Source organism: Callorhinus ursinus, unplaced genomic scaffold (genome assembly GCF_003265705.2).
Source record: "Callorhinus ursinus isolate GAN/ISIS: 27379988/994484 unplaced genomic scaffold, GSC_fseal_2.0 scaffold50, whole genome shotgun sequence".
Taxonomy (NCBI): domain Eukaryota; kingdom Metazoa; phylum Chordata; class Mammalia; order Carnivora; family Otariidae; genus Callorhinus; species Callorhinus ursinus.
Window position 1 is genome coordinate 5,656,959 of NW_027397112.1, and position 20,844 is coordinate 5,677,802.

The 20,844-nt window shown below is 56.3% G+C and overlaps 1 protein-coding gene across 6 annotated transcripts in view; it reads right to left on the reverse strand.

Annotated features, from left to right (window-relative positions):
• AXIN2 (axin 2) overlaps nucleotides 1-18,007 on the reverse strand; it is a 30,753-nt gene extending 12,746 nt beyond the window's left edge. The window contains exons 1-3 of one of the 6 annotated variants that reach the window (XM_025889981.2): nucleotides 17,888-18,007; nucleotides 14,214-15,139; nucleotides 6,418-6,558 (exon numbers count right to left, since the gene is read on the reverse strand). In XM_025889981.2, coding sequence (XP_025745766.1) covers nucleotides 6,418-6,558; nucleotides 14,214-15,028 — 956 coding nt within the window. In that variant the 5' untranslated portion in view covers nucleotides 15,029-15,139; nucleotides 17,888-18,007. Of the gene's footprint in view, nucleotides 1-6,417; nucleotides 6,559-14,213; nucleotides 15,140-16,343; nucleotides 16,652-16,877; nucleotides 16,912-17,228; nucleotides 17,685-17,887 lie in introns of those variants that run through there. The other 5 variants (XM_025889980.2, XM_025889983.2, XM_025889982.2 and 2 more) reach the window with 5 other exon arrangements.
• Nucleotides 18,008-20,844: the final 2,837 nt, after the last annotated feature.

The window sequence follows — 20,844 nt, forward strand, 5'->3', positions numbered from 1 at the left end:
ATCACTGGGCCACCATGGGGATGATATAGATCATGGTCAGTCAATACATCCGGGAGGTAGGTTTAGCCCAAGTTTGGCTAGGAACTAGCACAGAAAGGATCATTTTATTGAGGGTACAGGGGGAGAAAAGGGACCAATATCTAAAGCAGGGGGCGCCTGGGTGGCTCAGTCGGTTAAGCGCCTGACTCTTGATTTCGGCTCAGGTCATGATCTCACAGGTTGTGGGATCAAGCTCCGCATCGGGCTGCTCACTAAGCGGGGAGTCTGCTTGAAAGATTCTCTCCCTCTGTCCCTCCCCCTCTCCTTGCTTGTGTGCTCTCTCTCTAAAAATCAATAAATAAACCTTAAAAAAAAATATATCTAAAGCAGGAACATACACACGAGGGTGAGTCCTGTCCCAGAAAAAGGTCAAGAGGACCTCACATAGCACACCAGTTGACTAGTGCAGGCTAAGTCTCTCACAGCCGCCCACTCACTTGACCAGGCCCTCAAAAGCCAGGTAGGATAAAAGCGTCTAAGTCCAGAAACTTACTGAACCACCTGGTATACATTTACCAAACCTCAGTGTTTTCACCTTGGGATCACCTACAAGATGGAAGAAAAGTGGGTGCTCACGAGCATGCCTGGCTTGACCAGTAACCAGATTCCACATCAGGGGCTGAGTCCAACGTGAGGCTGCCCGCCCCGAGGTTATGTGTTCCCACTGCCGGTCAGACATATGTGACATATAATCCAACTTCATCCCAAATTCACCAAGTTTTACAGACGGTCAGAGACCCGCTGTAGCTCTCCTGGGGTCGATCAGTAGCAGTTAGACCCAGGATCCAAATCTGAGCCACTGCCAGGCTCCAGAACAGGTGTCCTTAACTCAGCAACCTACCCTCCCACCCCGCCCGGAGGAGCCAAGCTTCCTGAGGGTCCGGTTCCTAGGCCCTGTGAAATAACATGACATTCTGAAGGGGCAAATGGAAGATTTGGGGAAAATTCTGGAACATCCTACCCCACCACTTGGTACTCACCGGCTATGGGGCATGCCAGGTGGTTTCCAAGGCACAGTGAGGATCCCCTTTCCCTTGTCTCTTGCCTAATGTTCACTGTGGGGTGAGGGTGACCATGGGGGTGTCCCAGGTTGGGTCTCACACTGATCTAACCAACTTCCGTTGCCCCAGGGCTGCCCCATGAATAACGTCCATGCCGTTCTCCTCACCAGCAACACCTCTGCGGACTTCGAAAGAGTGGCTGGCCCCTGCCCCAGGGCTCTTCCTGACAATCTTGGGCGGGCAGTAGTCAAGCCCCCCATGGACTTCACTGTGACGCATGCAAAGCTTGAAGAGTCCTACAGGAGTTCCCCATCCACCTCCCCCAAGACTCTGTCCTCAAGTCTCTGTAGCCTCTTGCTCTTCCCCTTTCCACCCAGATGGAAAGCAGTGGGAAGGTTTTTATACCTCTTTTGCTTTTTCCATACAAAGCAGAAGAAAGAAGAGAATTGGGGAAGTCCGTATAGAAAGGGGGAGGCAGGGAGAAGCAGGTGCCTGGCCGACTGAAGGTGAAAGAAACAAATGATTTCGGCACCACCCGCAGGGCAGGTAAAGGAGCCAAGTGCGGGACAGGAGACCTGTGACCAGGGCAGAGAAGACACAGCTCAACCTGCAGAGGCTCAGCAAGGCGTTATTTAACAGGTGCCTTCATGGAAACAGGGCTTTACCTCCCCACCAGCCAAGAATCTTCTTCCAAATAGCCACGTGTGCCGGACGAGGGCCACTCTTCCTACTCAGGCTCTCGAACTTTACGACCTGTCTCCCAGACGCTCAGCACGGTGAGCTGCCGAGCGCCTGAGTTTTGGTCCCCATACCGTCCTCCTTTACTTACAAGCACTTTAGCTAACAAGCCCACTGCTGGGCCCAGCTGTGTTCCGGGGAGCACTGGTTTTGAAGCGTGGACTCCGCTTTGCTGCCATTAGAGCCAAGCCAATTAGCTTAGCCTTTGGACTCCGCTGGGCCCAGCCTAACCTGAGCACCGTCCTCCCGAGGCTTAGCAGTAACCGACTCCCTCACACACGTGTCCACTCCCATTCCCATCTGGCAAGCACTCGGAAGGCAGCCTCTGATCGCTGCCAACATCAAAAGCCTGGTTTTGTAAGATCAGATCAGATCTGAACTTCACCTGGGTGCCTTCCCTGGTGCCCAGAGTAAACCCATGAATAAGATATAAGGAAATACAAGTAAATAAATAAAAGAACCTGTGCCACCCTTCCGCAGGAACCTCAAGGAAGTATCTGGCGCTGGTTTTGTGACACCCGGAGCGGGAGAGACCTCCACGCCAGGCCGATCCTGACTCTGAGAGCAACTTTGCACAAAAAGAGAAGGCCGAGAGACGCCCCCTGCGTCACAGGCATAGCTTCCACGCTTCCTGGCTGCCCCAAACACAGGAGCCACCCTTGGGCAGCGCAGAACCCGCTGTTTGCCACGGTTTCTGCCCCCGGCTGCATCCTCCTGGGCCTGATGCCCTGGAATGGCCCCATGAGCCTCTGCGCCCAACACTCCAAGGGACTGGGCCTTAGGACTTGGCTGGAGTCTGGCAGCTAACTTCCTCCCCCCCCCCCCGCCCCCCCCCCCAAATAGAAAGTGATTTCTTCTGAGAAGGCAAGTTTCAGACTAACAGGCTCATAAAACAGCCTTCTCAGAGGCCTACTATGAAGGCCGGAATCCCCAGGCAGCTTTCACAGGCTTTTTACTTAGCGGGAAAGCAGAAGTCAGCAGTGGGCTTTGGGAGAAGGCAGGGATTTCTTTCGAGCCCCCGCCAACTCTGACCCTCCAGGCCTCCCGGCGCAGGGCTCCCTGGAACAAGCGAGTGCAGGCCGGCCCTGCCCAGCTTCGACTCGGGCCGCCTTGCAAAGGCCCCCGGGACTTAATTGGTCCTGTCGCAAATGGGACGATTGCTTCCCGGGCTTGTGTCTAATGAACTCCAACCTTCTGGAGTCTATTGAAGGCCGCCTGTGACCCCTTCTCCCCCTCCCCGGCTGGGTCCCCTCCCCAGCCCCTGGCAGCCCCCCTGGCAGCCAGAGCCGCCCATTGTGACGGGGGAAAAACAGCCAGGGCTCTTTTCAGGCTTTATGGGCGCTCCTATTCACTTGTTCAAGGAGATTTCAAAGGGGCCTGCTACCCTCTTATCCCTGCTAAGCTTCCCCCGAAGAACAATGGGCTGAAAGCGGTTCAGTTCAGCTTTTCATCCCCCCACACACTTTATTTCTCGCCTGCTCCGTGCTCTCATCTGTGCGAGGCCATTGGCAGAGCTGTGAAGAGGGGTCTAATCCCGGCCCTGGGATTCCTGGGCGACCCCCCGACACTGGGTAGATCACACACAGCCAGGGCCAGCCGGCCAGAAAGCGGCTCGCCCAGCCCGGGCTCTCGGTGCACGCCAAGCCTATGGGGCGGGGGCGGGCAGGAGGGCCCAGGCCAGGGACCCCCAGGGCCTGGCAGCCCGAGACCCACAGGAACCCCAGCCGTCCAGATGATGGGCTCTTATTCCAGAGACCTCTTTGTCCCCACGGTGGTCTGCAAGAAGCAAGCTGCCCTGGACAACCAACGCCGGAGAGAGGAGGATCCCACACTGATGAGAAATTCGCCCCGAGTTGGTATGAACCTGCCTGAGTGGGTACAGCTGCACCGGCCGCTCAGGATAACCTGCCCACTTGGCCGGGAGAAGGCTCCGAGACCCCCAACACTGACGCCAAGAAGGTCAGGCCCAACACTGAGGCCCAGGAGCTCCGACCCTTCCAGGCGCGCTCCCTCAGCCTTGATGTCCTGGTTTGCCCACACCCATCCAAGGCCGCTGACAACGCTGAGGTCCTGCCACTCGGGACCCAGGGGTACCCAGTGTGCCCCAAAGAGAAAGCGGCACATCGAGGGGCTGGCCCTTTTCTGTCTCTATAGCCATGTGCACTTTACTGGCCCCCGCCCTACCCCGGCGACCTAGAACGGCTGCCCGGCCAAGGTAACCCCCCCAACCCTGGACAGGGGCTAGCCGGGCCTTCCAGTCCACAAATGTCTCAGCTGACGCAGGAAGGGTGAGAACTTTAAAGTCATCTCTAAAAAGAAAAATGGAGCAAGTTCTTCTGGGAAGGGAATAATGAAGGGAGGTGGGGGGAGGCCAGTGCTGGGGAGAAGTTAGAACTTCTTCCCTCCTACCCCTCCCCCAAACCATTAAAAAAGAAAGCAGTGTGATTCCCTAATAAATAAAAGAAGCTCAAAGTGGCTCAAAGGTCTCATTCCCAACTGGTCCTCCCCACACCCCCTGCTGGAGATGTTCATGCCTGCGGGGCGGGGCGTGACAGGCCAAGGGGGAGGGCTTTGAGTGAGGGCTCCATCCTCCTGCGCCAGCACTGGGCCCCACTGTCCCAGCTGTGAAAGTCACAAGTGACCGCCTACCTTTCTGCCTGGCTCTTGTGAGGCTCACACACATGTGGGGACTCTACACCCAAGTTAACTCATCATGAATCCAGAACAATGCCTCAATGGTGGGGACCGCAAGGGCCTGAAAGCCAGCCAAAAACAGTCTCTAAGAAAACCAAACAGAAGCCTTACAGTCTTAACTACATTTGACCTAGGAGATTCACTCAACACCCTCATTCCAACCCAACTGACTCTCCTTTTACTCAAGACGCTAAGACTCCCCTCCCCACTGCCACGCAATCCAGATAGAAGCTAAAGGAATGATGTTGCTAGAAGCGAGCACACAGACAGGAGCAAAACAGGACAGCAGAATGACCAAGAGAAAAAAGAAGAACCATTTTTAAAAAGTGGGGGTGTTGCCAGTATGTCTGTGGAGGGGCAGACAACCTTACACGGCCTTGTATACTACAATATACATTATACTACGATAATGACTGAGATCAAGCAATAAATTATGCCTAATACTATTCAATTAAAATAGAACAAAAAGGTATTATTTTAAGGACCGTGACCATCAAAGGGTAATTTTTCTCAAGTATGGACAGAAAACTAACTTCCATGGAACCCCGCATTTCTGCATGTTGGATGAAAGAGGTGTACCCTTATTCTGTTTCCATTAATGCCAAAATGCTCTTCTTGTATTAAAATGGAAACTGTCACCTTGTGGCTCTCTCCCTTTACTGACAGGGGGGTCTGAGATAACACAAGGAAAGCCACTGGGAAAACCAACAGTAGAATCAATCCCAAACCAACCTCATCAACCTCCCTTCCAACTGGCTCCATGCCACAGGCCAAAACAGAGGATACTGGCCAACAGAAACCAGATCATTTCAAACGAACTGGAAGAAGAGATGGTCCAGTGTGAGGATCCTGAAAGGAACAAACTCTACATACACCATTAATACATGGCTCAGTGGGTTTGCCTTTCAAAACTGTCCCCTTGGCAAAGGAGATTCCTATGGCAAACACACCTGTGGAACATCTTCAAAGACCATTTCCAGAGTGGTAGTTCTCAACTGGACGTTGCATGAGCTCCTGGGGGACTTTTGCCCAACCCCAGGCTTCACCTCCCTTGGCTCTCCTGAATTAGAATCTCAAAGGATGGAAAGAGATGGGGATACCCCGGCTCCACACACACACACACACACACACACACACACACACACACACCCACACACACACCCACACACACACACACCCTTAGATGAGACTCAGGGAGAATGACTGTTCTCCACCCAGAGATCACCACTGCATGACTTCAAACGTGACAGGTGGGGACCACACTTATTAGTTGTGAACACTGAGTAACATACAGAATTGTGAAATCACTATGTTGTTTACCTCAAACCAATAGAACACGGTGTCAACCATACTTCAATAATAATTTTTTTTTTTTAAATAAAGGAACAAACTCTTAGTATGCCAGATGCATTTGTCTTCAAAAGATCCAAGATCAGACGACTTTGGAGAGAAGCCCTACTTAGCGGTAGAACCTGACACAGAGCAGGCACTCCGCCAACACTTAGTGAACGGACTGCTGTCCACCTGAAAACTTCCACGAGGGAACATTATGCACGTGGACCCAGAGAGAACTCTGGGTTTCTGCCCCTCACCTTCAATGCCTCTTCCTTCAGAAACAATGCACACAAGCCCTTCCCACGCCACCCCGTCTCCCACCTGCTGGTTCTGCAGACTGGACACCTTGGGGTTCAGGACCAGCCACGCACTTCTATCCAGGGAAGAAAGGCAAAAGGACAACCAGAAGATGGCTTTCTAAACTCAGGACCCCATCGCCCTCCCAACCCTGCACCACAGCGCTGGCACACTCCCCTCCCACCAAGCAAATGTACGTACACACCCGGATGGGGTTTGTGAAGCCAGCAGAGGAGGGCTGAGGACTCTGCCCAGCTGGCCGGGTGGGTCACACTGCCAGCCATATACATGATGGGGATACCAAGATACTTACACGCTACTGTCCGTCATGGACATGGAATCATCAGTCAGTGCATCGCTGGATATCTCGCTATCGTTGGCGCTGGTAGCTGGCGCAAAGACATAGCCAGAACCTACATGGTATGGATTAACAGGATCGCTCCTCTTGAAGGACCTGCAGGAAAAGTACAACAGCAGTGCATCACGGCTTCGCACCAGGCAACCCGGGGACAAGCGCGGGCATGATCCCGCCGTGCGCGAATGCCAACCTGCTGCCCGGGGCCAGTCGCTCATCTGGGCAGACAGCTGGGGCTACTTAAGGGAGGGCAGCTGAGCCACCAGCTCACCCTGGGAAGAAAGCAGGCTCGGTTCCCCTGCTGCCCAAGGGCAGGTCTGCCAGGGGACAGAGGAGGCCACAAGCAGCCCAGGGGATCCTACCAAGGGCTAAACACACACTCAGATAGAGGAAGGCACAGGACTCTGTTCTAGGAGGGGAGGCTATCAAATCAAAGAGGAGAGTAACTCTGTAGAGGCGAAGGAGTCTCCCTCCCCTCCACCATACCCAAGCCTGCACTAGAACACGACGGTTTTAGGGCCCCAAGAGGTCTTAGGCATCCAAACTCCCCATCTGGGGTCTGTGAGCATAGTTCCAAGCTTCAAGCAACCCAAGGCCTGGCATCGCCTTCTCATTTCCATCCCGGGCCCAGGACACTGGATGGAGGGGACAGAAAAGCTCTCAAGATGAGGTTCAGGACTTGCACCCCACCTGGAGCTGGGCCTCCACTGGGCCCTGTCCCCCCACCCCACGCCAGGCTAGGCTAAGATCAAGACCAGCTGGATTCAAATGAGCAGCACAGCTGTTTCAAAGGAAGGCCCAGGCCTTTCCTCCGGTGTCTCCTGCCCTTTGTTTCAGTGGCCTCTGCCTCCCCATTCTGCCCTCCTGATCACCTCCCAGAGCCACCAGTGTGCCTGTCCCCTGCTGGGCTGCATTCCTCCTGTGTCACCAGCCAAGGACGTTAAGTGGGGGGAGGAGGAGGAGGGGGCCACTGTGGTTGGCGGGCTCCAGGAAGGGGCCCGTCAAGCCCGAAGTCAGAAGAGGCCCCGCTGACAAAGACCCCAGCATACTCCACTGGGCCGACCCACTCTAAGCCCACAGCAAAGAAACCACCTGGGGTGAAGGGGAAGGCCTAGAAGAGAGAACCCATTCCATCAGGCCATTGCACAGGTCTCTTAAGATGGCGCTGGGGGTGGCAGATGAAAGGGACTCATGAAAGGTCAAAGCAGCCTCTACATGCCATCGCCAAGCTCCTATGCAGCTCCTCTGTGGGTAGCACGGTGCTGGGCTCTGGATGGGCCCCGCCTGGGTCTCTGGTCTCCTGGCACTAGTGGCCTGGTCACCATAACGGGGGGGGGGGGGTGTCACTGGGAAGACACAGGCTCACAAAGAGGGGCGCACCTTCACACACATCACATCCTCCCGAGCTTGCAGCCACCTGGGGGAGGAGGTGTCCTGGGCACACCTCACCAGAGCGCCTGGGGTGGCCCCACAGGACAGCAGCCTGCCCGAGTCAATACTGGGGGTCATGGCAAGACACGGATTTCTTTGGCTTTCATCCAAACTCTCTCTGCCTCCTAACAGAGACCAGCCTCAAAGCGTCAAAACATTCTAGCAGCATGTGGGACCCAGGCTGTGCCACCAGATTGGATAGGAGGAGGGTTGGGTGTGGGCAGGAGCCGTGGCTACAGTTTGGTGTGAGGGCCTCCTCAGGGGGCAGCTGGGATGGGAAAGCCGGGGAAGAGTCGGGCCCCATCTCTAAGGCCTACACTCCAGACAGAGTGAGAACACAAACGAGGAAAGTCACATCCAGAGTCTGAACGTTTTAGGGCCAGAACGAACCTAAGCCAACCTCCTCAGTTTAGAGATGTGAATAAAAATCAAGAGTTGCCTTAGACAGGACACTCAGTAGAGGCAGGCTCTCTGTTTTGCTTTGGGCGCAGCTGCACCCTCAGCACATAGTAGGTGCTCAAGGGACGTCTACTGCCCAGTCACCTTGCAGCCTCACAACGGTGGCAGGAGGCGCAGAGCCCCAGGTGGGGACCAAAAGCCTTGCCAGAGGCCACCTGGCTGGAGACGTGGGAACCCACATCCAGACTCCCATAGGAACTCGACGTCAGCAGGGACCACGATGCTGTTCTACTGAGCTAGACTAGAACATAAAGCCAGGTGCTGGAAATGGCCTATGGGCACAGAATCGACCAGAAACTGCAAATGAGGAATGTCCTACTTGAACCTGTTGAATACCTTGGACCGGGTGACCTTGAACTGTCCTTGAGACCCTGGCCCCGTCTTTGGTGTAGAGGGCAAGAAGTCTCCCCACCTCCCAGATATGCTGTTCCATGAGGCCTCAGCACTGGTCCCGTGCCCTCAATATGGGATTTCCAGACACCCAGGCTGGAGAGAGAGGAGTCATGGGAGCAAAGGAAGGGCAGCTGACTTTTTCTGAGAGAGGAGATGGGAAGAGGGATGCCTGAGTAAAAATGTGTCCTCGTTGATAAGGTAAGTCAAAAGGAAAGAGAGGATGGCCGTGGCTGGCGTTGCCACTAAAGGCAGAATAAGAGGAAATGGGCTTTTAAGTCCGAAAGAAGAAAAGCACTGCCTGCCGGTCCGAGGGGACCCATGGAGTAGATGAGGTTACGGACTCACCCAAGTCTTTAGAATAGTCCAAAGTTCCCCGCTCTCTGGGGTGCTTGGGCCGGGTTGCTGCCTCAAAGCAGGGCGGGCGAGGAAACTTCTCCCGGGTCCCCTCCTAGCTTTCAGAAACCCGGTGGTAAGAAGGCGCCCTAAGCCCTTCTTGGCAGGGACAGGCATGGGGAGGCCGAGCGCTGGTGCCGGCTTAGCTCCCGGCCAGCAGGGGGCCACGGTCAAGGCACCGCCTCCACGGACATGGGGTGTCCACCTAAAAAACACCCGGCTCCAACATGGCCATCGGCAGGAAATTCTTCCATTCTCCGAAGAATCAAGGGCACCGTAATTTGGGGAGTTACTAGTAATCCTCCAAAAAAACCAGCTGCCGAGGAAAACAGAGCTGTCGGGGGGGGGGCTCTTCGTTCTTCTGCGGTATTCACTGTGACTTATCAGTCATGCGGCGTTGGGGTGTCTACACCTCGAATGCCCGTCCTGTGCAGCCAGACTGGAAGCTCCATGAGGGCAAGGACCTGGTGTGTCTTCTCTGTGAGCGGCTCCCCAGGTGGTGGAGCGTGGCAGAAGCTCTAGGCTTTGCGGAACTTCCTTAAAAGACCTGGGGCCATCTGATGGGTGGCTGAAAAGTGTTTTCGTCTAAGAGGCATTCGTACCAGATCAAAAGGGCCCAGTGGCCCTAAAGAGCATTCAGACACTGGCTGCTGTCTCCGTGGTAGTCACTCAGTGACCAATGTCCTGAAGTCAACCACTTCGGGGAGCAAATGACTCAGTAGAAATCCCTCCTCCCTCCACAACCAGAAAGACACCGAACTCAAATCCCGTGTGTGCTCACAGCTTTGCACTCCTTGGAGTGGATCACAAAACACATGGGTCCCAAAATAAACCTGTCCTCCCTCGCTTCCAAAATAGAGGGCTCCCTGTGTGACCAGTCATTAAAAATGGAATATACTGCCCTGAGCTCGCTTGACTGCAATAAAGCACTCGGATTTTCCTACAATCGTAACAGAGGAGGGAGGACGGAGCAGAGGAAGGAGGCAGGGTCGTGGAGAGAAACAGAAACTCAATTTTTAAGAACCCGGAATGTTGTCAAAATCTCTACACGATTTTAAGAAAATGGATTAGAGCTCTTTTCTTGTATCTTAAAAAAAAAAAAAGAGAGAGAGAGAGAGAGAGAGAAACGACCATGCTGGAGTAATTGTACCCAGATGCTTTGATTATTTTCTTCGGGACTGTTGTGCTCCCACAGTTGCTGCAAGGATTTTAAATTCCTACAGAGAGTCGAGGCCTACGGTACTGATTCTGAACTAGGCAGGCATCCACAGACCTCCGTTTGCAAAGTCCATGTGCAAAGAGCTTTCGGCTGTCAGGTAGCAGAGGCTCCTGGCAAGACCTTCAGGGAAGGGAAACTGTTTGCTGGCTTTTTTTCCCCCCTCTCCCAGCTTATTCTTCTCTCTTGTCTTGATGCCAGTGCTATGGCCCCAGCCCCCTCCCCATACACCAGGGCCAAGCCGCCCTACAGAGAGCACAGCAGACCTGACCTTTGGGGCCTCCTTCTGGGCCCCCTCTCCAAACAGTGCAACTTGACAAGTATTTGTTTCTAAAGCTATGCGCTTAGGGCTTGCCAAAAGCCCTCTGACAATGTGCTCCAAAGTCACTGCCCAAAAGGCAACCTTCTCCTCAAGAAGCAACTTCTAAGGCAAGATGGGGGGGGGGGGGGGGGGGCGGGCGCTCAGTGAGGGGTCCAGCACTCAGGTGGCCCTGGGCAGCTGAGCCATTAGAAACAGGCCAACTCTTACAAGTGCATTTTTAGCAAAATGCCTTCCTCAGAGACCCCAGCCTCTAACCGGAGGATACTGCTCCCAGCATTCTCTTTTCTGTGGCATCATTTTCTTTGATAACTGAAGCCAAGCTTGATTCCAGTGGCTTCGCACAAAAACGGGCCTCCTCAGCGAGTTCTTTCAGAGAACAGGAAGCACTTGGAGCCGGCAGAGGGCCATCTGCTAGGCCCGACTTGTTTGAAGGGAGACCAGAGGAGAGGGGGTGCAACGGGAGGGAGAGGAGACCCGCTTGGCGGAGGATGGCACCAGGGCCAGGGCGGACAGGGAAGGACACAAGGGAGCACTCTGTGAGCCCAACACGGTCTCCTTCCCAAAATACATGCCGGGCTGAGCTCCTAATCCCACAGCCCCTCCACATACACCTCGACACTCTGTGTCCGTGTGCTGGGGCTCTGACACGTGCTTCTACCAACGGGTCACGCCGGCTCTAAGTTATTTATAGAGCCCATCAAAAGCCCAGGCATCCCACTCAAGCACTCACAAACCAGAGCCCTTCCCTCCGAGGATAATTCCTGCTCTTCCGTTCCAACTATTTATATTAAACCTGACACCAAATCAGCGAGGACACAAACAAGTCATTAAAAAGGAGGCCTCCTCTGAGTGCCCAAGGTAAACACAGGGCTTGGAAGACGGGCCAGCGCTCCTGGTACCCAGCTGCCAAGGCTGCCCCTCCACAGCTAAGGCAGGCAGACCCCCCCTGGGCAGGACTCGAGTGTTCGGGCTCATTCATGTTACTAACTTCTGAAGCCCATCCTATCTGCCACGTACCTTGCCTGATGAGTGAGTGTAGTGGAAGGGGAGGCAGACCTGAACGAGCTGGATGGGATCCCTACATCCCAAGAGCTGGCTGAAAAGACAGGCTTCAGTTAACACCCAGAGAAAGTGGAGGCCTGGGAAGGCGGGCGGACCACTCTAAAACCTTACAGGGAGTACGGGCGAGAAGCCGAGAGGCACTCTCCGAAAGTGAGATCCTAACCTGCCTGCCCTTTTCACATATCCTCTCCTTAACATGATTAAAGGATACGAATTCTAATGCTTTACAAGTGTTCAGAACATTTTCCTTTACGCAGGGCTTTCACGTCCATTATTTTGATCCTAAGAGCAACCTATGACATGAGCAGGAGGGATGGTGACCAGTCATCGTACAGAAGGACACGTGGGGCTCAGAAAGACTTCCACCCAGGTAGTGATGGGTAGACAAGGCTGGAACCCAGGCCTTGGGATAATCTGGGACACCTCCAAATACACCCTATGTACACTTGAAGATCCTGCGTGCTCAGATGAAATGGGATAGGTCGTAAGTTCCCTGTGATGATGCCCAGTTAAGACGTGCGGGCTCCGCGTAGTGCAGGTAAAATACTTCATTGCAATCCAACAGTGCGAAAAAGCGCACACAAATAAGAGCATGGCGACTCCAGGGGCGGATGAGAAGGTGTCACCTGTAGATCAACGAGGCCCACAGTCCACAACCAAGAGGGCAAGCACTGGAGACACAAGGGATCTCTGGCCCCCGCCCCCAGGATCTCAAAAGCTCCACAAGAGTCATCTCGGGGAAAGTTTAATCCTCGTACTATCCCAGTGGAGGCCTCTGGAAGGGGGAGGGGCACACCCAGGCGGGCTCTCTGCTGCCCACCCACAAAGGGGAGGGGTCGCAGCAGGGTCCGGCCTGGGAGCACTTTCTCTTCGGTGATATCCCAAACCACACACAAACCCCGGACGGTGCTGCTGACAAAGGGGACACTGTTCACAAAGGGGGCACTCTGGGTCCTGACCCTGGGAGACACAGAAGCTCCACTGTCGGAAAGCCCCTGGAGTGGCAGCCTTACCACAGGCCTTAAGTAGTCTCAGCTACGGGCTGCCAAACTGGAGAGCAAGGAGACCAGCACACGTTCACCGGAACATTCACCTAAATGTTACGGGGCAGAAGCAGCAGGTGCCCGGTGACTGCCCGGCCCAGTATCTTGAGCCAGAGGCTTAAAGATGCTGAAAGAACTCCTTTCACGTGATCCTCTGATTCCTTTCAAAAGCCAATCAAGTTCCACTTGGGTGTAGACCAGATGTCTGAGTGTGGGTGGGTAACCGGGGTGCGCGAGGCTGTAGGAGCGCCCTCTGGTGGCTGGAGAATGAGCTCTTTGCACCCAGCGGAAAAAGTCAACTCTCTGGGCCACCCCTACATCACGGCTTCTAGGCTCAGCCGCGCTGCCCTGCCCCTCTTGCTCCTGCGGGACACTGGAGGCCTGACCCTCCAGGGGGAGGGCAGTCTCCACAGAGGCAGCCACCAGACTGCAGCCCCGGTGCCAAACACACGAAGAAATACACGATGGAGAGAGCAAGCTAAGCCATTCGAGAGCAATCAAGTACCCACCACCCCTCCCAAGCAACGGATCTAGACGTGAGAGGCTCAGGTTGGATCTGGAAGGGGAGGGAGAAAGACAGAAAAACTCATTCTAACAGGAGGTCTGAAGTTGCTGCCCAAGGTCAAGAATCTTAAGACTTGGCCATTCTGTAAAGGACCGCTGATCTCTGAAGCCTCAAAAAGGGAAAGTACTCCAGGGCCCCGTCCTCTCTGTCCAAGACTCTTCCCCACCAGCACTAAGCAACACAACAGTCAACGGAAATCTGACCCTCGGGCTGCAAGCATGTAAAACCTAGATGAATATACCAGCGGACTCTAAAGCTAAGGGTCCTTTACTCAGGAAAGTCACAGGACCTTCCCTAGTTAGGAGGGTTTCTTGCCGGGCAAATACCTAATGCTACAAAGAGAACCACAACCTCAGTTGTGAAGCCAACTGCTGGCTCTTACCTTAACAGAAGAGTTCAAAAGATCCCACTTACCCCCCCCCCCCACGTCCAGTGGGTGCGCACGATATTCCCTGTGCCTCCCCAGCCACGTTCATTCCTCTGGCTACTGATCAGCGGCGAATGACCCCTTCCAAAGCTGGTGCTTAGTGTATTCGGTGACTCAGAGGCATCAGAAGCTGCTGTCCTTTCTCTCTCTCTCTCTCAGCCTTCTAAGACTGGTCCAGGATAATAAGTAACCCGCATTAATGAATACTGCTTGCCAGTTTGAAGTTAGTCCTGGAAGCCCGCAGGTTTAGACTTAGCTGTGTGTGCAGCACTTCTCCCCACTTTAAACAACGAAAAGCCAAGATCAAAGGGTGCATGGCCAGCAGTCGTAGCTCTCAACAGACCCTTGTCAGCCTCAGCAGCCTCACCATCCGCCCCACTTAACTCAAAACATCTGCAAAGTCCGCACGGCCCCCGGCCCCCTCCCCGGACGGACAGGCTTACCTGTATCCATTTTCAACAGCCTCGGTGGACCTCACGTTCGCTGTCGCCCTCAGGGTTTTGCTGGACAAGCCAACCACAGTGGGTGACAGTTTGCACTTGAAGTCAGCACAAGCCCACTCCTCTTCCTCGTTCAAGGTGGGGAGATAGCCACACACGACCTTGAGGCTCCCCAGTCCCCCGTTACTCATGAAAGCTGTGTTTTCTCCCCCACTCCTCACATATTCGAGGTATATATCAGAAGTCAAAAACATCTGGTAGGCATTTTCCTCCATCACCGACTGGATCTCAGTCTGTGCCTGGTCAAACATGATGGAATCAATCTGCTGCTTCTTGATGCCGTCTCTTATGTAGGTTTTGGTGGCAGGTTTCAGCTGCTTGGAGACGATGCTGTTGTTCTCAATGTACCTTTTGTAGATCGCTTTGGCTACCCGTAAAGTTTTGGTATCCTTCAGGTTCATCTGCCTGAATCCATTGCAGGCAAACCAGAAGTCTAAGGTATCCACGCATTTGTCCCTTTCCAGGAAAGTGCGGAAGAGATAAGCACCATCTTGATCGCCCAACAAGGAGTGCAAAGACTTGGTCCACCTGGTCAGAGGGGAATCCGGGGACGCCCGCCCCTCGGGCTCCCCCAACCCATCCTCGTTCCGCCTGGCGTTGGAGGACACAGGCATGGGTTTGGTGACCTGGCCCTTTCCTACCCCGGGCTGGCACGGCGGAGTCTCTCCTTCTTCCCCCGGGACCGGGGGCCGGGGGGCATCCTCGTGGAAGCCGCTGCTGGGGTCTGGGAGGCGCGGCACCAACACAGCACTGCTCATGGTGAGGGAGTCCTCCGCCCGGAGTTTGTTCTCTTCCCTCAGTTCCTCTCAGCAATCAGCGTGGTCTCTCTTGCTCTCTCAAGTCAGCAGGGGCTCATCTGAGCCTCCTTTCTGGAAAGAAAAGGAAGGGGGGAGGTAGGGAGAGAGAAAGGGGTATTGATCTAATCAAAACCAGATCTACCCAACATCAAAGCAAGAAAGTAAACAGGCTTTTCAACTCCTCAAATTCAAATCAAGCAACCCAGCTATCTGCGAGGTGCTCATCTAAAGTATCAGACGCTGCTTTTTCAAAGGCGAAATCTGAGCTCCCTGCACAATTGGGGGGGAGGGGCGGGGCAGGTGGGCTGGGAGCGCGGAGGGTGGGAGGTGGGGGCGGAGGGGCTTGGAAGGTGTAAGACTGGATCTTCCAAAACCCCCCTCGGCCGGGGCGCACGCAGGGCAGCCTTGGCTCCGCACGGGCTCCGCTTCCCTCCCTTCCCCTCCCTTCCCCTCCCCTCCGCTCCCCTCCCCCCGACAGCATCAACTCCAAAGACGCGCACACGGAGCCGCCCGGCTGTGTGCAGGTGAAACCAATTTCGGTAAATTTCCCCACTCGGCTCTCCGCACAGATAACTCGAGCTCCAAACGTGCCCTTCCCCGGCATCTGGTTCCCATTCCCCCCACCCACCCCTTCCCTCGGCGCTCCCCCTTCCCACTCCTTAAAAATTCTGAAGATCCTCGACCAAGAAAGAAGCCCGCCCAGCGAGGGGCGGAATGGGCTCCCAGCTGGAAAACGCCCCCCTCCACCCAGATGTAAATGTTCGCTGCGCCCCCGCCTCCCGCCAAGAATCCGGCTCAGTCTACACCTCTGTGTTCCCCGCTCTCCAAAACCAGAAATCAACTCACTCAGACAAGACTTTGATCTTCAAACTTTGAGAGAGAAGCAGAGAAGCCTCGGGACCCGCCGCCCCCTTCGCCCCCACTCCCGCCCCCAGCTCACCTCCCGGAGTCACCAACCCTACAAAACCGGATCAGAAACCGTCTCAAGCTACCACTGCCTCTGCCAAGAATCCCAAACTCTACTGACCTCAATCCTGTCTTTTTTCCAAAAGAAAAAAGTCTTATCTAACCAATAAACAAGCCGCTTTTCCTAGCACGGGAAGGATAAAACTAAGGAGGGCAGGGGCGGGCCGGGGGGGTGGGGGGATGGATGGGGCGCGACCCCGAACGAGGGGCCTCTCAGGCCGCGGGGCTCGGAGGCTCGGCCGGCGGAGTGGCGGGGCCGCCGGCAGCGCCGCGCTGCCCGGGCGGAGGGAAGGTGAGGCGGCCCCGTTACCTGGAAGACGAAGGCGGCCCGAGGCCGGGCTCTCATCTCCGCCGAGCCCCACCGGCCCGCCCCCCCCCCCGGCCCAAATCCAACCGAACGCGTCCAGAGCCCCGGCGAGCGGGTGCCTAGCGCGGGGCCGGAGCCCCGGGAGGCGCTCGCGGCACCCCGAGTCCGGGCGCGGGTCGGTCCCCGGCGCCGCCGCTCGCAGAAAAGGCACGGAAAGCAGCAGCCTAGTCCAGAAATGGCGACGCGCGGAGTCTCTGCCTCTCCGCAAAAGGGGCCGGGGTGGCCGGGGGCGCGGGGCCCGGGCGGGGAGGAGGGACGCGGGGGACGCGGGCGACCCAGGCTCGGGCCACTCCTGCGCGCAGACTGAGCCTGGGCCAGCGCTCGGGGCCCCTAAGCGCGGACCGGCGGCCGGGAGGGGAGGAGTGGAGGGGGGGTAGAGGGGCGGGGGGGGGGGGGGGGGGGGGGGGGGAGGGGGGGGGGGGGTGGGAGGAGGCGGGGGGAGGGCAAGCGGGGGGCGCCGCCAACCTTTCATCCCACCTTCCAAAGGCACTCCCGCGCACACTCACACTCCGACTCACATCCATAACAACGACAGCGACGCGACCCCCGGGGGGGGCGGGGAATCTGCCCCCTCCCCGCCCCCGCCGCAGCCGCCACTTGCAGAAGTCTCTCCGCCGGGGGCCCCGCCACCCCGCTGGGGAGGGGGCCGCAGGCGCAGGGCGCGCGGGGCGGCCCGGCCAAGCCCCCCGGAGCGCCGGGCGCCGGGCCCGCCGCTCCCCTCCGCGCCCGCCGGGAGAGCGCCCCGAAATAGCCGGCCTGCCAACTTCAAAGGGCCGCCGGCACATCAAAGCGCGCGGGCCGCCCGGCCGCCGCGGCCTCGGCACTCACCATTGATTCGCGCGCGCACTCCGCGGCGAGACCTCGCAGGCGCCCCGGGCAGGGCCCCGGCCCTGGCCCCCGGATCGGCTCGCAGCGGCAGCCCCGGGCCCCCCCGGGCCGCTCCCGGCGTCGGGGAACATCGGGAGTCGCGCGGCAGGGGAGGGGGGTGCGGGGAAACAGCAATCCCGGGATTAGAGCGAGATCCACCGGGAGGGAGGGTGAAGCGGCGCGCTTCGCCGCCCCTTTTATGCAAAAGACCCGAGTGGGCCTCCGCCCCCGCCGCGGCCGCCCCCGGCCCCTCCGGCCCCCGCCCGGCCCGGCTTTCAACACAGGTCCTGTTTCCAGCAGTCACTCCGCGCACCAAATGTCCTCCGGGCGCTTCCAACAAAAACTGCGCTGTGGATTTAACTGTGCACTTCAAAGGCGCGAGCCGAGCGCACGGTCCTGAAAGGGAGGTACGCGCCGGCCGCGCCCCGGGCCGCCCCCGGTGCCCCTGCCGCCCCTCCCCAGGGCCGTCCGGCTCACACCGCCCCTCCTGGCCCGGGCTCGGCCCGACCGGGCCCCCTCCCGTCCCCCGCGCCCGCGCCGCCGCTTGGCGCGACCTCGCCCCCGGTCCGAGGGGGGCTTTCTTTGAAGCGGCTCCGCTGGGGCCGCGCCTCCACCCCCACCTTTTACAGCAGGGCTTTCGGCGGGGGAGACGGGCGCCTCGGACGCCGGCCGGCCCCGAAGTCCATTGCAGTGAGGGGTTATTTTTATTTCCCGGCTCTCGGGTTGTTACTGAGTTGCCAGGACCTTATCAAAGCGCAGCCGGCTCCAGCCGACTCCCCCGGGCCGGGCTTGGGGAGCCAGTGATCCCGCCGCGCCAATCACAGCCGCGCTCGGCCGGCCCGCGCCGCCCGCCTTAAAGGGCCAGCGCCCCGCGCCGGCCCGGCCGGGCCGAGCCGGCCCGCCCCCGCCGCACGCTCGGCTCCAGAGTCAATCCTTCCCGTGTCCTTCTCCGCCCCCTGCCAGGCCCCCGCCGCCCCGGGGGCGCTCTCAGCCGGTGTTCCAACTCCGTCTTTCAAGTTCTCCGGCCTCTTTGCTCCGGCTGCCTCCCCCTGCCTGCCCTCGCCCTCCCCAGCCCTGGAAAGCAACAGTTTATTGTAGCATTCTGGCAGTCGCAAGAACTGCAAGCAAGCAGATTTTTTTTTTTTTTCCTATCATCAAACACTTTTCCACCTCTATTCAAGTTTCCCTGGGAATTTGGGCCGCGAGGATCTTGTAAAGGGAGTTCCGGTCCTGGGATCCACTGGCCAAGTGTCATAGGGCCCACGCGGGCCTGCACACAGAAGGCATGTGTGTGCCCTTGCGCGCGTGTAGCTAAGTGTGGGTTAGAACCACGGCGCGTTTGTGGATGTGTGAAGATGGGGGTGTGAATCCGCCAGCACAGGCCTGAGGCCTGCAGATGGGCTCTGACACCTCGTTAGGAAGCAGGCCTCAGTTCCCTGAAGATTTAACTACAAATTCTCAACCTGGCCACCAGAACCCTTTTTGCGCACATAGAGAACATCTTTCTGTAACAACTGCATTCCCAACACGCTATGGCAGGCATCCCCCATCCTCCCATATGTTCCATATTAAACAGACACGGAATGTCTTTTTTTCTCCTTGATCCGCAGTTTTAATGTATTGAAAACTCTTCACCCGCTGTCTCCTTTGAATGTCACCTCCCCACATGCCGCCAGTAATGTTTATGAGGCGCAACCTTCTCTTCTTACTTAATGGAACAAGAAAATATGCCACAAACCTAGACTAGCTCTTGCCATAGATTGGTCCCTCATTTGATAAGCTATTAACTTTTCTTCCTCCTGAGAAACTTAAAGGTGTCAATCAGATTGTTTCAGTAAGTGAAAAGAGGAGCCCAGCACTGAAGGTGATGGGCGAGGCTTGGGGTATCCAGCTCTACTCCCTTTTTCTTTATTTACTTGCTTGTTGAACAATGGATGACAACGCTTTTCAATGCAGAGGTGCCCCTAACCTATCATTAGGCCTTCAGAACTTTGAAACATGCAAGAAATGTGTCTATTTAGGTTTCCGTAGGAAAAGAGAAGGAAGGTGCAACACCCATGATCTGCTGGAAAAGGGCAAGCAGTAGGGACTGTGCTCTTCCTCCCCCCAGTCTATGGGGCTGTGACAAGGGGCTAGAGTTCTTTGCAGCAGGGGCTGCCAGACTTTTTGGAGCTCCTGAATGGCGAGGTGGGTGGCATCTCACTTCCCAATACCTGCCTGTCTGTGTCCACGTTCTGCCCCTCTGGGTTCACCTGCCCAGGCAGCCGGGCTGGCTGCAAGCCCACAGTCCAGGCTATGAAATATGGCCACCTCCGGGCAAATCGGGAGGGCCAGTACGAGAGTGTGGCGGGATGACTCATCTTTGCCTTGGGACAACTGCTGGGTGTGAGGAAACTGGAAGCCAGTCCACTTCAGGTCGGCTCCATCTAAGCGCCCGGCCTTCCGGAATGCTGGTATGTGGAACCGTGGCCAAGGACACGCCCACCCCCTTCTGCGACCCCACGAGAGCCAGGAGCCAAGCTGTCCCTGTGGCTCCCGGGAGTCTTTAGGCCACAGAGGGTGTTATTACAGGAACAGAAGTGTATATTGAGGGGAATAAATTGCCAAAGAAGTGTCTACAATATAAACAACAGCATCCATGTGCGCGCACGCACACGCACACACGCACACGCACACACACACACAATGTGGGGGAGGGGAGATAGAAAAATCAAAACATCCAAAATCAAAATAAACAATGATCAGAAAGAGGAGGCTTTAAAAAAGGAAGTGGAAACTTGGTCTTCATGGGTGGTTTTCCTCCCCTCCCAGCTGTCCCCACTGACCCTTCACTGCCCCCCAGCCAGCCCTAATCATCACAGGCTCGGCTTAAACCAAAGGCTCTCCTGCTCCCTCATTATGCCAGGGCTGCAGCAGCAGGAAGGAGGGAAGGGAGAGAGGGACGCAGAGACACAAGGCCTGGTTTGGTTTGGATTGTCTCATTAATGACCTCTCTGAGAGCCTGAGTTCCAGAACAGGTGCTTGGCCACCTTGGGCCAACGGCTCCCCCTCCATCTCACTCCTGCTCTTTCGCCTTCCCCCTCGACTTCAGATCTGGTCCATTTCCCATCCAGCAGGAGGCTGGGCCAAGTGCAGAGAAGCCAGGAGCCCTCTCAAGCCTCCAGGTCTTTGACTACTTGTTGATAGTGTTTCTGGAAGAGAATCCAAAGTCCTTTGCTTATACCGAGCCCCTTTCTCAAGATAGCACAGTTTTCCATTTTTCCCTTCTCCCTGGCAGCAGTGATATCATGTGACTTGTAATCCTGCACGGTTGCCTGGAAACTGGAAAGCAAGGTGATGGATTTCTGCACATGCTCACTCTTCCCCCCTCCTTTAAAAGAAAAACCTTACAGAGGATAAACAGCCTACTCTGCCTAAGTGCAGACAAGTTTAATAAAGCAGGGAAGATAATTCTTTTCTCTGGGAATTATGTATCAGATTGAAATCCTAGATCCCAGAAAACAGGGACTGGGGACTCCCTGAGAAGCATCTGGCCAGATCTCCAAACTTTGGTCAGCCCCCCGCCTCAAACCCCTCT